The sequence below is a fragment of the Solanum lycopersicum genome, chromosome 1, assembly GCF_036512215.1.
Source record: "Solanum lycopersicum chromosome 1, SLM_r2.1".
Lineage (NCBI taxonomy): Eukaryota > Viridiplantae > Streptophyta > Magnoliopsida > Solanales > Solanaceae > Solanum > Solanum lycopersicum.
This window is the reverse complement of record NC_090800.1, coordinates 93,050,718-93,067,149: the sequence shown is the minus strand read 5'-3', so window position 1 is coordinate 93,067,149 and position 16,432 is coordinate 93,050,718. Positions and strand designations below refer to the sequence as shown.

The 16,432-nt window shown below is 28.6% G+C and overlaps 4 protein-coding genes across 4 annotated transcripts; 1 reads left to right on the top strand and 3 right to left on the bottom strand.

Moving 5' to 3' along the window:
• Positions 1–1,650: 1,650 nt before the first annotated feature.
• On the bottom strand, positions 1,651–2,911 carry LOC104645429 (protein MEI2-like 6). The gene is made up of 4 exons (XM_019213399.3): positions 2,428–2,911; positions 2,206–2,316; positions 1,990–2,131; positions 1,651–1,906 (listed from the first exon to the last, which is right to left on the bottom strand). The coding sequence occupies exons 1-4, from the start codon at positions 2,829–2,831 to the stop codon at positions 1,829–1,831; spliced, it is 735 nt and encodes a 244-aa protein (XP_019068944.1). The 5' UTR covers positions 2,832–2,911; the 3' UTR covers positions 1,651–1,828.
• Positions 2,912–4,883: 1,972 nt separating this feature from the next.
• On the bottom strand, positions 4,884–6,264 carry LOC104645478 (protein terminal ear1-like). The gene is made up of 4 exons (XM_010317207.4): positions 5,782–6,264; positions 5,546–5,671; positions 5,317–5,458; positions 4,884–5,239 (listed from the first exon to the last, which is right to left on the bottom strand). Exons 1-4 carry the CDS (start codon positions 6,183–6,185, stop codon positions 5,138–5,140), a joined length of 774 nt encoding a protein of 257 aa, XP_010315509.1. The 5' UTR covers positions 6,186–6,264; the 3' UTR covers positions 4,884–5,137.
• A 2,393-nt stretch (positions 6,265–8,657) lies between these two features.
• On the bottom strand, positions 8,658–10,115 carry LOC101247475 (protein terminal ear1 homolog). The gene is made up of 4 exons (XM_004231384.5): positions 9,533–10,115; positions 9,324–9,449; positions 9,089–9,230; positions 8,658–9,020 (listed from the first exon to the last, which is right to left on the bottom strand). Exons 1-4 carry the CDS (start codon positions 9,940–9,942, stop codon positions 8,865–8,867), a joined length of 834 nt encoding a protein of 277 aa, XP_004231432.1. The 5' UTR covers positions 9,943–10,115; the 3' UTR covers positions 8,658–8,864.
• Positions 10,116–12,974: 2,859 nt separating this feature from the next.
• Positions 12,975–13,763, top strand: LOC138347315 (uncharacterized). Its single transcript, XM_069295359.1, has 2 exons — positions 12,975–13,524; positions 13,618–13,763. Exons 1-2 carry the CDS (start codon positions 12,975–12,977, stop codon positions 13,761–13,763), a joined length of 696 nt encoding a protein of 231 aa, XP_069151460.1.
• The last annotated feature ends 2,669 nt before the right edge of the window (positions 13,764–16,432 follow it).

The following is a 16,432-nucleotide window of genomic DNA, read 5'->3' as shown; positions in this document are numbered from 1 at the left end:
TTATTGTGTGTGTGATTTCGTTACTTTGAAAAGTTCTCTATAAATTCAATAAAAAAACAATACAATATAAAGAGTGTCTTTTTTCAAAACTAAAAATATCCACGAGAATTATTTATTATTTTTACGTCACAACGTATCAATCTTTGGTCACAAAAAAAAAATAGAGAAAAAGGGTCGAAACTTGATATTTCTGTATGAAAAGGGATAATGTCCAAGTAGACCAAAATCTCAGAGACATACTTATACTATACTAAGGTCCTATTACCCCTGAACTTATTTTATTAATAAATTTTTACCCCTTTTTAGCTTACGTGACACTATCTTGTGGGCCCAACGATGATTGATTTTTTTTCGAACTAGTGCCACGTAGGCTAAAAAGGGGTAGAAAATTACATATAAAATAAGTTCAGAGGTAATAAGACCTTAGTATAGTATAAGTGTGTCTCTGAGATTTCGGGCATAGGTTGAGGAGGTACTTGAGTATTTTCCTGTATGAAAAAGAAGAAACTACAGCAATATAAAATAGTAGAAATGTGATCATCTTATAATTAAGTGTAAATATTTTTTTTATGATATTAGTATAGCTTTCAATTTAAGAATTTATTTGTCATGCTAATTCATAAGTAATTTGATTTTGAAATGTATTACTTATAATATATGTATATACTTACTATACTATAAGAGGGAATACTATATGTGATACATGCAAGAGGTCAACATGCATGCCTGTCCACCGAAAGATAATTTCGATATTTTTTTGGATATTTTATGATTTAATATTACTGTATTTTAATGTTATTGTATTTAATATTTTTATACTTGAAAAAAATTCAATAAATTATAGTAATTAATAATTAGGAATATTTCAAAAATAAAAAAATAATTGAATTTAAAATTTTATCAAAGGTATTACAAATCATACCATAAATAATTAGTAATTTAAAATTTTAAAACACAAAAAATTGCCGTAGTTAACAATTAACAATTTAAATTATTTAAAATTAATATTAACGTTTGATTAACTCTTTAATTTTATATGCATCATATTAATAAACAAAGTCGATTTCTTTTCCTCTAAAAAGGAAAAAATGTGAGAAGAATGCCGAATTTCATTCATTTTAAAGTACAGTTTCAATGTTCAAATAACACTAATGAGAAATAAAATAGTATTAGAGTGTTTTTCAATCTAGCAAGATTTGAATTAAACCCAAATAAATTGAAAAGTATTCACTTCTGTTTTAAATTTAATCTTAATCTTGATCTCGATCACTCTATTTGACCATGTGAGATAAAATTGAAGTTTTCTTTAAAAATATAATTTGATTTTTTAGATTGTATTTTGTGTTTATAAACACAAACCCTCATATATTCTCTGAAGTTTAATACGTGAAAAATTAATATCAAGATAATTTTCTAAAGTCTCTTTTGTGGAAATTGAAGCTACAATAATTAGTCATGACTTGAAACTTATACAATGTTCTAAACCCTAGTTTGTCGAAAGTTAAAAAGTAACTCGAACACTTTTTTTGTTTAAAAAAAATATTTTTGGATTAAACTTTAGTATTTCACTGGGTCAAATATATTAATTTTGATAGACTTTATTATATTAATACAAAAGATTACAAATTAAATTAATCTAAACATATAAGATTCAAAGTGAAAACTAGTAGACATATTATCTCTGTGATATGAAAACAGAGTAGTTAAAGCACAATTCACATGTCTCATAGCCCCTGTTAATGGCTATACTCAAACTTGTTCATATTTCGTAAACGAAAATTACAACAAAGGGTGGATTTCATCACCTGATCTGAGAAATTAAAACTTGTTAATAACCATTTCTTGGAGGATTAAAACATATTGCTTCTGGCGCATGTAGGTAGGTATTCACTAAAGCATTTTTTCCCTGTCAATAATCAGTAGAAATTCCATATCAAAAATCACAAACTTAATTAACAATTTCTTCTTTTATTTTAACATTTCACGCACCTGGACATACGCAATGGTAAAATCAACGCGCCTTTTAGAACCTGGAAACACTTTTTCTCCGTCACAGAAAGACCAAATAAATTTCCGCAGACTTCTTGTATCGGTGAAATTCACAATTGCATAGCCTTTGATCTTATTGTTTCTGCAGAATGGGAAAAAAAATAAAATAAAAGCTAATAGTACTGAAGGAATTAACAACCTATAATTATTACTCACCTGTTATCGTAAGGCAAATACAAGTAATCATAAGCGAATAAATGGGTATTTTCTGCATTCACATTTTCCTGTAAGCAGAAATAGTCTAGAAAATGTATCATCCGTTGATGGCTGTAGAAGGAAAAATTAAATTAAATTAGATAATGATGTGAAACTATTAAATCTTCCAAATAAGGCAAAAGGTAATAGGAACATTTAAAGAAGCAAAAAATTATAAATTACTTGTAGCTAAACGGAATATTCCTGATCAGGATAGTAGTTTTATCATAATTGACGGTAGGAGGAGGAGGAAGCGGTTGAAGCGCCGGCGGATATGGAGGCTGCACCGCCGGCAGCGTTTGACGTCTTATAGGAGGAACATTCCAACGTGGGAGCACATTCTCCCGCGGCAGTGAATTGACGGGAGGAGGAAGTGGTTGAAGCGCCGGCGGATATTGATGCGGTGGAAGCGCCGGCTGAAATTGACGCCTTGTAGTCATCACCGTCTGATATTGCTCACGTGCAAATGGAAGCGGGCAGTTCACATACGTAGGAGGATGCAGTGGTGGTGGCGGTGGCACAGTGGGAACAGACAAATATTGATGCATTGGATGCGGGTTCAACCAATTCTCAGGAAAATCAGCCATGGAAGTACAATTGATAAAGCTTGTAGTGATTTTGAAAAAAAAGTATTGGGTTAACTGTTTCTTTTATAGGAAAAGAAATAGAGAGAAATTGAGAATTGAAAATGAAGTTTTATGTAATATGAATTTGAAATGATAAAAATTATAACGTGTCAATTATATTTTTGAGTTATTAAATACTAAAGTGAAATAATAATATTATTTATGACTATTATCATTATCGAATTCACTTTATTTTTGTTTGTTTATCGTTGAATTTAAAATTTAACTATTAATTCACAAATAATGAAATTATAGAATATAAATAATTCAAGAATTTAGTAAATCTGAATGTTACTAATGATGAAACAGAAGAGTAAAAAGATAAAAGGGGAATTCTACATCTTGATTCTTTGGATAATAATAATATCTTAGTTAATTATTGTATTGATTTCCTAATTACATTGATCATGTAACTGTTTTAACTAACTATAGAGTAACAAACTTAACTAATTAATTACATAGTTAGGTAGTCTTAGCATTTTTGAATTACTTCGCTCAACAAAAATAATCAACTTTCTCTACAACAAAATAGATACAAAAATTGATTTTCGTTGTATATTATTTTTTGTTATAGGTCATTTTATGATCGGGATATTGTGCAATTCCATCATGTGTATTACAAAATAAATACAATGAACAGAAATTAGAAAATTAGTATAAAATTTATTTAAAATGTATCAAGAATTTAAATTGCGCAGCAAATTATCTCGTACAATGGGGTGCAAATAAAGTCCATGTTGCCTTAAAGTTTAGACACGATATTTTTTTGTGTTCTTTAACGTGATATAGATAGAATTAGAGAGTTAAATTTTAATATAATTTTTAAATATTTTTAATTATTATTGATTGTGATATAGATAGAATTAGAGAGTTAAATTTTAATATAATTTTTAAATATTTTTAATTATTATTGATTGTAATGTATAATATTTTTTATGTCATTTTTAAATAATATATGTTATTTTTTTTTGTAGTAATTTCTGATAAAGTTTTAAGAGTCAAACAAATGTTGTTAATTATTGAGATTTATCATACTTTATGTTGTTTCAGATTAAATAATACACATTATTTATTTTATTCCGTTTATGTGGTACAAATAGATTAATTTTGTGAATCAATAAATTTTTATAAGTAATTAAATTATTTATGTGTTTTTTTTAAAAAAATATTTTAAATTATCAATTATCATGATTTATAAAAAAATATTTATGCAAATTTTAAATTTAATAGAAATTAAAAAGTTATAAAAAAAAAAAAAGATAATTAAATATAACAAGCATTGTCAAACAGGCATGCCGACTGATTATCCCCGTCTTAATAATTCAACAATTTATTAGTTAAACACAAATGTTAGTGATGATGAAGAAGAAGAGAAAAAAGATAAGGAAGTATTCTATATCTTGATTCTTGAGATAATATCTTAGTTAATTATTGTATTGGTTTCTAATTACATCGCTTATAAGCTATTCAGTTTATAACTATTTTAACCAACTATAGAGTAACAAACCTAACTTAAACTGATTTTCAGTAATTGTTTAATAGTTAGTTACTCTTAGCCTCTTTTAATTACTTTGCTCAACAAAAATAAGCAATAGTTAGTTACTCTTAGCATCTTTTAATTACTTTGCTCAACAAAAATAAGCAACTCGGTCTACTTAGATACAAAATTAAATTGATTTTCATCGTATATTATTTTTCATTATAGGTCCTTTTATGATTGGGACACTGTACAATTTCATCATGCATGTATGTATCGCAAAAGAAATACATTTGATTACATAGTTAGTTACTCTTAACCTCTTTTAATTACTGCGCTCAACAAAAATAATCAACTCTCTCTACTATAAATAGATGCAAAATTATGCTGAATTACATTGTATATTATTTTTCATTAAGCCCAATTTGCCGAAAGTTAAAGCTCCAATTCTTTGAACTTTGAAAACATAGTTTTAGTTAAAAATATTTTGTCATTTTTGCTTTGAACTTTAGTATCTCCGTTGTCAAATATATTAATTTTGATCATCACTTTATCAAATTCATGCTAAAATAGCAACTAAAATTCAAAGTGAAAAGACGTAGTAGACATATTATCCATGTGATATGAAAACAGAGGAGTAAAAGAACAAATGAAATGTCTCATAGCAAATCAGAGGAGTAACAGCCCCTGTTAATGGTGGATTTCGCTAACGAAAAATGCAACAACAAAGGGTGAATTATATGAGAGTGACTTCAAATTTTCCCTCAAAGCTTGCTTATCTGGAGTGACTTCAACTTGCAATGATGTGAGAACCGTCTCTTGGAGGATTAAACCCTATTGCTTCTTGCTTAAATCTTGCATACTGGTATCGTCTCTTTAAATCTTTTTTTCCCTGTTAATTGGTAGAAATTCCACGTCAAAAATCACAAACAATTTCTTGTTTTTATTTGAAATTTGAGATTTACGCACCTGGATATACGCACTGGAAATCTTAACGCTCCTTGCAGAATTTGGAAACGCTGTCACTCCGTCACTAAAAGCCAAAAAAAATTTCCACAGAGTTCTTTCATCGGTGAAATTCACAAGTGCATAGCCTCTGATCCTATTCTTTCTGCAAATGAAAATATATAGTAATGAAGTTGCTATATATATATACACATCAACTAAAAAAAATTAAAAAATTACACGAGATTATTACTTGAAATGCAGAGGCAAATACAAGTAATCATAAGCGCAGACATGAATATTTTCTCCATTTGAATCTCTCGCTTTTATATTCTCCTGTAAGCAGAAATAGTCTAGAAATTCCATCATCGATCCACGGCTGTAAAAGAAAAATTAAATTAATTAGATAATCATATGGAATGTACTATTTAAATTTTGCTTTAATCAATTTCAAATATAAGGAAAAAGTAATATGAAATCATAAATTACTTGTAGTGAAATGGGATATTCTTGATCATGACGGTAGTTTCGTCCAAAATTATCCGTATCTCCATCCCTCTTACTCTAGTAGCAATAGTATTCATACGGTGGCGACGTCGTCGCACTTTCTCCTGCGGCGGTGAATCGACGATAGGATATGGATGCGGTTGAAGCGCCGGCGGATATGGATGCGTTGAAAGTATCACCGGCAGAAATTGATGTGTTGGAAGCATCACCGGCGGAAATTGATGCACTGGAAGCAGCATATACATAGGACGAAGTGGTGGCCGTAGCCGTGGCCCTGGCGGTGGCGGTGGTCGTGGCCCTGGCGGTGGCGGTGGCCGTGGCAGTGGCGCCAGAGGGGGATTAGGGATGAATTCAGGTGCATCGGGGTTCAACGAACTCTCAGCCATGGAAGTACAATTGATAAAGCTGAAACTGATTTTGATTAAAAAAAATGTTAGTTAACTGTTTCTTTTATAGGAGAAAAAAGAGAGGAATATATAGTGAAGGAAGAAATGGAAAGAAAGGAACAGTTGCCACCAAATTTTATTATTTCCCTTTTGACTTCGACTCAAATTATGAAAATTTTATGATAGAAAATGTTTTTACTCTAGTGAAATTTTAATTTTCATAATAGAAAATGCTTTTACTCTAGTGAAATTTTACGCTTAGATTAATTAGCTTTAAATATAAGTATGAGCGAAAAAATAAAAAAGAAAAGAAATAGACAGTTTTCTGTACTTTTTACTCTATATCGATATTAAAAGTGTATCTAGAGGTGTTTCGTGGTTATTAAATATGAACTCATTCTCCTCGTTCATTAAATCATTTACAGCAATGTTATATTTATTATAAAATATTTTAATAGAAAATTATAAATTAATGTTTAAAATATAATATAATAACGTAATATAATTGGATGCACTAAGTAAAAGAGATAGAAATCTAAATTTAAATTTATTTTTTTTTAACACATTTCCAATTCAATAAAGAAATGGATTTGCGTCTACATTGTAATTTAATATTATAAATAATTACTTATTTTAGCGATATTAATTATTCATTAGTATTTATAGTAATATTAGTTAAATCTATAATGTGTATAAAAGTAATATATATATATATATATATATATGAATTATAATTTTTATTAAAAATATATTATGTTTGTTTGGTAAAATAATATGTATTAAACTTGTATTTGATGAAAAGTGATCAAACGAATAAAAATGTTATTGCTATAAATGGTAAATATTTTTTTCTTATAGTTTATTTACGTAAGTTTCCCTTTAATATTTGTTTATGTAAAAAAATGGGGGATCTATAAAACGATTTACAAAACTAGTGCAACATAAATAAATTTGATCATCAAAATAGTAAATTTAAATTAGTCGTTAAAGAAAAGGTCAAAAAAAAACTTTCTTCGTTTCAAAAAGAATTCCTTTACTTTTTAGTCAGTTTAAAAAACAATTACCTCTTTCTATTTTTTTGTAACATTTTAACTTTAACTTTCCACATGACATGTTTAATGCCACAAGACTAAAGGATAATTTTGCACATTTGATATAACTTTAATTTAGGACCACGAAATTGAAAAGTCTTTTTTATTTACTTAAACTCTAAATCAAATCAAATCAGGTCAATATTTGTGAAACGGAGAGAGTAATAATATGTGTGGGGTATAATCCATATACCCCTTCCAACCGATTCAATCTCATATGTTACTGCTTTTGAATCGACTTAAAGAGTATTTTATGTCACTAAGGAGAAGTTTAGGAAAGTGTGTCTGAGCCTAGCTAGGACATTAGGGCTATCTTTCACCGTTGACAGACATGGTTCAACGTGCCAGCTACGCTCAAACCGAACTCGCCCATCCTTTTGGAGGGATGCGAGAACCAATCCGAGTAATCAACCGCTTTTTTTTGAATCTGTCTCAGATTTCCACAAAGTGGTAATGGGTATGAGATTGTCTTTCTCCCATATGGATTATATTTTTTTCAAAAACTAATTAAAAACTAAATGAAGATCAATTTTTCGCTTTTATTAGAGAAAGGTATATGCTATTTATATAACATAGGGATATATGACGAGATATATATCAATTCTAAATACATTCTTTGTTTAAAAAAAAATTATTTTATTTCCTTTTTAGTCTGTTTCAAAATGAATGACCGTAATACTTTAACTTTAACTTTACACGTGACATGTTTAAAATCACAAGATTAAAGAGCATTTTGGTACATTTGACATAACTTTAATTTAAAATCACAAGATTAAAAAGTCTTCTTTCTTTTATTAAACTCCGTTACAAGTCAAACTAAGTCATCCTTTTCAAAACGGAGGAAGTATCAAAATTAAAGGGTATAGCAAACCCTTTTAAATCAAATACTACTTATATCTTTTGACTTATTTTATTTTTTTTTAAAAAAAAAGACCAAAAATAAACGTTTATTAGTATTTTTCTTATTTTACCTAAAAAACTACTATAAAATTGTTTAAATAGGAGAACTACTTTAACTTTAAAAAGCACCTAATCTTAGTAGGTCCAAACAAGAATGTAATTACTCGCTTAGTTTCTTATTACAGATCATTTTTATTAAAAATAAAAATTCTTTAATATTAATCATTTCACAAAGTCAACATATAAGTAACACTATTCCTCTTGATTTTTTCATTAAAATTTTTTATTCCTTTGAAAATATAATTTGATAAACATAGAAAAATTAAGTGATTAAATTAATTTTATTAATTAAAATAAATTAAAACATGTTCATTTTAATTATTGAAAAAGCTGATTTCATACTACTTAAGGTAATAAAACAAAAAGAATAAATTTAACTAATTTCTAAATGGACTAGAAATCTAAAATAATACTACAACTCAATAAAAATGGTAAGAGTAACTTTAATGTCATTAATAGTCCTGCTAATGGCCAACTCGATCAACAACAACAAAGGGTGGACCCCATCACCTGCTACTCTGTCGATCGATCGGATCATCAGGGAGATTTTTCAGGTGTCAGTATTCCACCCCTCAATTTTATTTTTTTTTAACTCCATATAAAGCTAAGCTATAATAAACCCTACTAGTTAGGGTTTTCTAGTGACTTTGTATTGCCCCACAGTAATCATTTGCACCGATTCCCCAGAACCATCTCTTGCTGGACTAAACCAAACTGGCAGAAATCCTTCTGATTCACACTCAAATCTTGTTTGCTTGAATCGGTTCACCAAAGCTTCTTTTCCCTGTTAAACTTTCACATCAAAAATCATAAACAAAAATAAAATAAATTTAACATTGTTCATTCACTCACCTGGATCTTTGCAGTGACGATCTTAACACTCCTTGTAGATCCCGGAAACACGTTTAGTTTGTCATTGAAAGCATAAAAAAAACTCCACACACTTCCCTGATTGGTGAAATTCACGAATGCATAGCCTTTGCTCCTCTTCTTTCTACAAATTTAAAAACAAAAGAGAAAGCTAATTGATAGTACTGAAGTTTGCTACTTTTGAATGCAAATGAACACAAGAAAAATAATTATTTACTTGAAATCCATAGGCAAATACAAGAAATCATAAGCAAAGACATGAATATTTTCTCCATTTGAATCTCTAGTCTTTTGATTCTCCAGGTAGCAGTGCTCGTCCAGAAATTGCATCAACATTTCACGGCTGTAAAGGAAAAGTCAAATTAATTAGCCATCAAATTTCAAATAAATACCAAATAAGGAAAAAGTAAAAGAGGCAAAAATTACTTGTAGTGATATGGGATATTCTTGATCATGATAGTTGTATTGTTGTTCTTACGAGTCCAACTTATAGGTATCACGTCGTGTTTCTTCAGCTCATTATGACAAACACTTGGTCTCTGGTCATGATTTACCACTTTTCTCCGCCAAACTAAACATCCCTCAGTATTTGAACAATTTCCTCTTTCAAACACACCTCTGTTTCCGTTACTCGATCGAGAAAAACCTCTTCCTCCTCCGCGTCTAGCGAAATAATCGTTTCTCAACCTAGGAGGAATATTCGGACCAAGGCGTGATCGGACACTCTCCTGCGGCAGTGAATCGACGGTACGATGAGGAGGAAGCGGTGGTGGAGTGGAAATAGGGATATATTCGGGTGCATTCGGGTTCAACAAACTCCTAAAAACAGCAGCCATGGAAGTACAATTGATAAGAGTTGAAGTGAACTTGAAACAAAAAGATATGTTTGGTTGTTTTTTGTTTTATATGGCAAAAGAAGAGAGAGAGAAAAAGAGATATGAACAGAAGATTTTTTTTTATTATTTAATACACACTGATAGTGAAGGGAAGATGAAAGAAGGAAACAGTTGGTTTACTGCAGGAGATGCAGCAAAAAAAGCCTTTGTTTTTTCAAAGAGAAAAAAGGTAGAAAATAGAAACTTATACAGTGGGGATTACATTCATTTTGAAGGGAGAGAATATGATGAGATGGACAGACTGAACTCACTATTCCTTTTTAAGTTGTATAAAATAGAAAAAAATATTAAATCAAATTCAATGTTATAGTCATAATTTATTTTAATTGTGATTCTCAACGAAAATTTTATTTTTTTGTCAATTTGATTAAATATATAATTAGTTATTTTATACATTTCGATATAAAATGTGTTTGTAAACATATAAAGCGAGAGAAAAAAATATATATATATATATGTGTGTGTGTTATTATACAAATTACAATATATAAATGAATTTATATAAAATTAAACAATTTTTATAAATTGAAAGTTTCTAGCAAATTATTCTAATAAAAAACTCAATAGCAAACATAAAATTTGTTATGGAGCATAATTATACAAATTATAGTTATAACATACCAATATTATTATTATTATTTTCTTTTGTTAAATATCAAACCAAAGCAAGGGGGAAAATGTGCACTTATTTCTTAAATTTAGAAGTTGACTTAGATAAAAAAAAATAATTTACAATCTTTCATAGAAAGTAATTTTAAAGAAAATATTTTGATCCAACTATACATTTAGGTGATTTATGACCTCGTAAATTATATTAGTATGATACATTAAATAAAAATAAGTATCAAGCTAAATTTCAATGGTGTCTTTGATGTGTTCTCTGAGTAGCATAACCATTGAATTAGGAGCTTAACAGATCATCTCATTTGTTTATTAGTCGTTGAATATAAAGGCTAGTTTTTCTTTTAGTTATCAATTTACAGATCGCAAAAAAAAAACAATTTTTTTCTGGATTACAGTTAAAGTTTGTTTCTCATGTAATATACAAAGTTAAACTTACCTTAGATATGTATTATTTATCATTATAGATCTTTGATGATAGATTTAGTCACTGTTGAATTTATTGTGAATTATATATATCGTCATTCGTGAAACAAATATAATATGTTTGATTGTTTTGCAAAGCCTGATATTTACTTCATTTGAGTTTGGAGCTTAAAGAGTATAAAATATTAATAAAAATTTCAAAACGGTATATAAATTTTTATATTAATTAAAACGACAAAATCACTAAAACAACAGCGATTTACTTTACCGAAAAAAGTAAAATCACTACTACCGCAGCAATTTAACAAAATATAATTTTTTTTTTAAAATATTAAAAAGTCTATATTAAATTCAAGTCCATTTATCATAGGAGTGTAAATTTTACTATTTTTTACAAATTCAATAAAGGATAATTTATAGGTTCTTCATAATATGGAATATTTAGGCATTCTGAAACAAGTAGTCGACACTTGGCACCGTGCAAGCCGCAACATTATCTTACAATCTATTTTTAGCAAACAACTATCTATTTCGAAACTTTCACAATTAAAAATAGTCCCTGTTTATAATCTCTTTTACGTGTTCTTGAGTTTTAACACAAATATTTGAATTATTAGCCAAAAATAATAAAATTAAATTTCACATTTTCTAAATTTAATTATTTAATTAACATTTTGTTATGAAGAAATCCTTGCAAAATATTTATAAAAATGTATGGTAAATTTCATTTATTCGGAGATCTTATAGAGTATTAATAATTATTAAAAAATCTTACTAATAGATTAGTGATTTTTACTTGTTTGGTGAAAGTTTGGTTCCTTATCTTTTTTTGGTCTCTCCCCTCAAACTATTTTCTTTTATAAAAATATAGAATGTTATTTATTTTATTTCAAAATAAATGAATTGTTGAACATTTTTTCATATTTCAAAATAAATGAAATTATTTTACTAGAAAGACTTGGTTGAAAATTTAAGAGAACTAATTTTTTATATTTGTAACTTTATATTTTATAAATAATTTAATAGTAACTTTAAAAAGGTGAAAAATATAGTTCAATCTATGACCTAATCTTTTTTACTTTTAATAATGTAAATTGCCTCAAAAAATAATATTGATATATGATAAACATATAGCTGAGAAAACTTAAATGATCAGAAAGTTCATTTCACATCATCTTGAAAGTTGAAACAAGAGGGAAAAATAGGCCGTAAAAGGCGCGTGGAGATACGCAAGAGAAGAGCGTGGAGCGAAAATCAGAAGCTCATAATTAGCTGCATTAAATAACAGCGGCGATGAATGTTTCTCCGCTTGCTCCAATGTCCTCTCTTCACTCTCCATTTGAAGCACATTGTCGATTTAGACATTCTTCTCTATTTTTATACAAGAAATTGTGTCCTCAATTTCAGAATATTCTATTATTGGAATATGAGTTATATCAATTCATAAAATATTATTGCACTCAATTGATTTAAGGGTTAATAAGCAAGTTGATTCGATATTTGAGCTAGTTCATTCTGATGTTTAGAGACTATGTCTTGTTATTTTAAAAATTAGACATAAATATTTTATCATTTTTATGGATGACTTCTCTCGAATGATTTGAGTTTATTTTATGAGGAGTCAATTTTGAGTGTTTACTCACTTTGGTACCTTTTGTGCTGAAATCATGACTCAATTCAATGCTTTTGTGCGTATTCTGAGGAGTAATAATACAAAAGAATACGTGTCAGAATTATTTTAGTCCTGCATGAGATAACACGGCATTCTCTATATGTTCATGTGTTGATACACTCTCTCAAAATGGAGTTGCTAAGAGGAAGAATAGACATTTACTTGAAACAGTGCGGGCCCTCTTATTTCAAATGAAGGTACCTAAACAGTTTTGGGCGATGTAGTCTCAACGACTTGTTTTCTTATTAATCGCATGCCAGCTACTGTGCTTAATGGTAATATGCATTATAGTGTTCTTTTTCCAAACAAGGCATTATTTTTTTATGAACCTAAGGTATTTGAAAGTACGTGTTATGTTCGAGATGATCGACCATTTGTTACTAAGTTGGATTTTAAGGCATCGAAGTATGTTTTTATGGCATATTTCTGCCTTCAGAAGGGATATCGATCCTATTCTACTGAACTTGGCAAATATATGATATCAAATGATGTGGTATTTTCAGAGATTATACCATTTTTCTATACACGTCTCGTTTGTATGAGTCAGGAGGAAGAAGATGACTGGTTAGTCTATCAGGTTACCCATTCTATTTCTCCATCTCACAGTTCTCCTATTGAACATCAATCAAGTATTGTTCCTTTACCACCTGTTCTATATACGCTAGCAAAACCACCAGTTGCTCAAGTTTATTCGAGGAGAAGAGATATCGGTGATACATGTCATGCACCAGTTTTATCATCATCAGATCCTCTTTTGCTTGATCCTTCTGAAAACATTGACCTTCCTATTACTCTTTGTAAAGGTACATGAACTTACAAATCCACTTATTCAATTGCTAATTTTGTTTTCTATGACCGCTTTTCCTCCACTTCTAGATGTTTGATTGCTTGTATAGACTATATCTGTGTATTCAAGACAGTGAAAGAGGCCTTGAGTCATACATGTCTTAGAGGAAAATCACAAATACATGTCTTAGAGGAAAATCACACGTGGGATATGGTAAATTTACCCGAAGGGAAGAAATCAATAGGATATAAGTAGGTCTTTACCGTGAAAGTTAATCCTGATGGTTCTCTTGCAAGACTTAAGGAGACTTGTGGCTAAAGGATAGCTCAGACTTACGGCGTGGATTATTTAGACACCTTCTCTTATGTTGCCAAACTCACTTCGGAGACAGAAAAATATGATTTTGTGTGTAGCATCTCACACATGTTCCGTCGTCCGATTGGACAAATAATTATAAAATATTCTTTATTTTTATTTGTCTTTTATTAAATTAAATTTTATTTTATTTGTGGATAAAGGGTATGCTCAGACTTATGGGGTGAATTATTTAGACACAAAAATATGATTTTGTGTGTAGCTTCTCACACTTATTACGTTGTCCAATTGGACAAATAATCTTTACTTTTATTTGTCACTTATTAAATTAAATTTTATTTTATTTGTTATTCTGATATATCAAAAAAAAATTATTTTTTCATATTTTATTCTTCTATTAAATATGAAAATTATTTTTTCATATTTTATTTTTTCATATTTATTTTTTAATGAATATGTCAATCATATAATGATAAGTAAAAGTGAAATAATAAAATATTAATTTATTTTGCACTCCTACTCGAAAGTTGAACAAATACTTCTTACTTCCTCCTCCTTCGTTTCAATTTGTTTTCATGATATACATGTACTCATAAAATTTGATTAGTTTAAATTGAGTTTATAAGCAAAATATATATATTAAAAATTAAATATATATTCAAAATATGATCGAAAAGGAATTTAATTTAAAATAAATCAATCCATGTGACTTATACAAAAATAACCACTAGCGCTAGCAATAGAGTGTAATTATGAGTTTTTTTTTGTGGTGAAGTCCATCCCCATCTTAGAAGAGCAGAACTTAAGAGTAATATAGGCCTAAGCCAATGAAGAGAGAAATAGGATATTTTGCTACTCAAAAATCGTTTTTACCTCATCACATGCATTATAAAACTTTTTCTTATATATATATTTTTCTATATATATGGACACTGCCTCAAGTAATATGGATAAACTCAATTAATTTTTGAATTAGTTATTCTTTAATTAATTCTTTTGAGTTTCTAATTTATCTTTATTATTAATTATTTTTATTTTTCAAAAACATTTAATTTAGAAAAAATTACGCGGATAAATAAACTTATACTATTTACTTACTCATCATAGCTATAGTTTGCTTTAATTACCATTCGCGACTAACATTATACATTGATTACGTAGGCTGACTTCGAGTTTGTATAATTAGTCATATTTGTATATGTGTAATTCGCCACGATATATAAATAAATATGTATAATATATAAGTTTTTAGCAAATATAAATATATATTCACCTCTTTTCCACTCTCTGTCCTCTCTCCTCCCTCTCCCAATCTCGCTTGCCATTTATACAAATGTATATGTATAATATACAGTTATATACAAGTATATACATATACAATTCACCTCTCTCCCACTCTCTGCCCTCTCTCCCTCTCGCTCGTCTCTCTCCTCTCTCTACCACTCTCTCTTGCCATATATACAATTACATATGTATAATATACAATTATCTAACCAATATACATATACAATTCACCTTTCTCTCACTTTTTTCCCCTTCTCTCTCCTCTCTCTCCCATACTCGCTCACCTCTCTCCTCCATATAACATGTAGCTACAAATTATAATTATCAGACTATAGTTATGAAGAATTATTAATTAATTATTGTTAAGTGGTTATATGTGAAAGTCTCCCTTTAATTTATCATGTTAAGAGGTTATTGTGATAAAAATTTCATTCTATTTAGTGTTCCTTCGGACTTCAAGAATGTGACAAGTCAAATACTTAACAAAGTAAAAAACGATGGAAAGAATTCCAAAATTTATTGCCAAACCTTAGTTAAGTTGGAGTTTTTTAAACTTATTAATTTTCAAAGTTCTAAATATTTAATTTGAAGCAGAAAAATTTATTTTTAACTTTATTTCCTTATCTAAATTTCCATTTTCACCCAGGAGATGCTGCAAGCAGATATTCAAAAAAATACTTTTATAGACGTGGATGTAATGTAATGGTAACGGGTGCAAGTTGTGGGCTCATAGATCTACTGGGCTTCTAATATTTGTGAAATCCAAACAAAGGGAAATATGCAAGGTTTAATTTCACATACAGATTCTTTATTCCTAGCAGTTATACTTGTTTTGATATGAAGATATTAAATATTACAACAATTTATATTCTTCGTATAATTTTTTTCAAGGCCTCTGAAATTAGGGGTGTGTATTGACCGATTTGGTTTTAAGTATTATTGGTTTGGTTTATCGATTTTTAATTTTTAAATATGCTAAACTGATAATCAAATCAATAAGATATTTATTATCGATTTTTAATTTATCAAATTTTGGTCTTTAACAGTTCGTTTTTTATTTAATAAATATATGACTTGTTCGACAATTTGATGCAAAATAAAAAAGAGATACATCAGTTTACTCATTGAGTACAAAATTTTCGCTTAGTGTAGTAAAAGTACAACAAATACTCATAATTCACAATACTAACCCTCGTTGTCGTCGCCATTCTTAGTTCTTCGAATTTTAACGTTGTGAATCTAAAAGTTGAAGTAATACTAAAATCTGAATGGAAAATGCAGAGAACAAAGTTAAATAGTTTAATTCTTATGTACGACTAAAAATT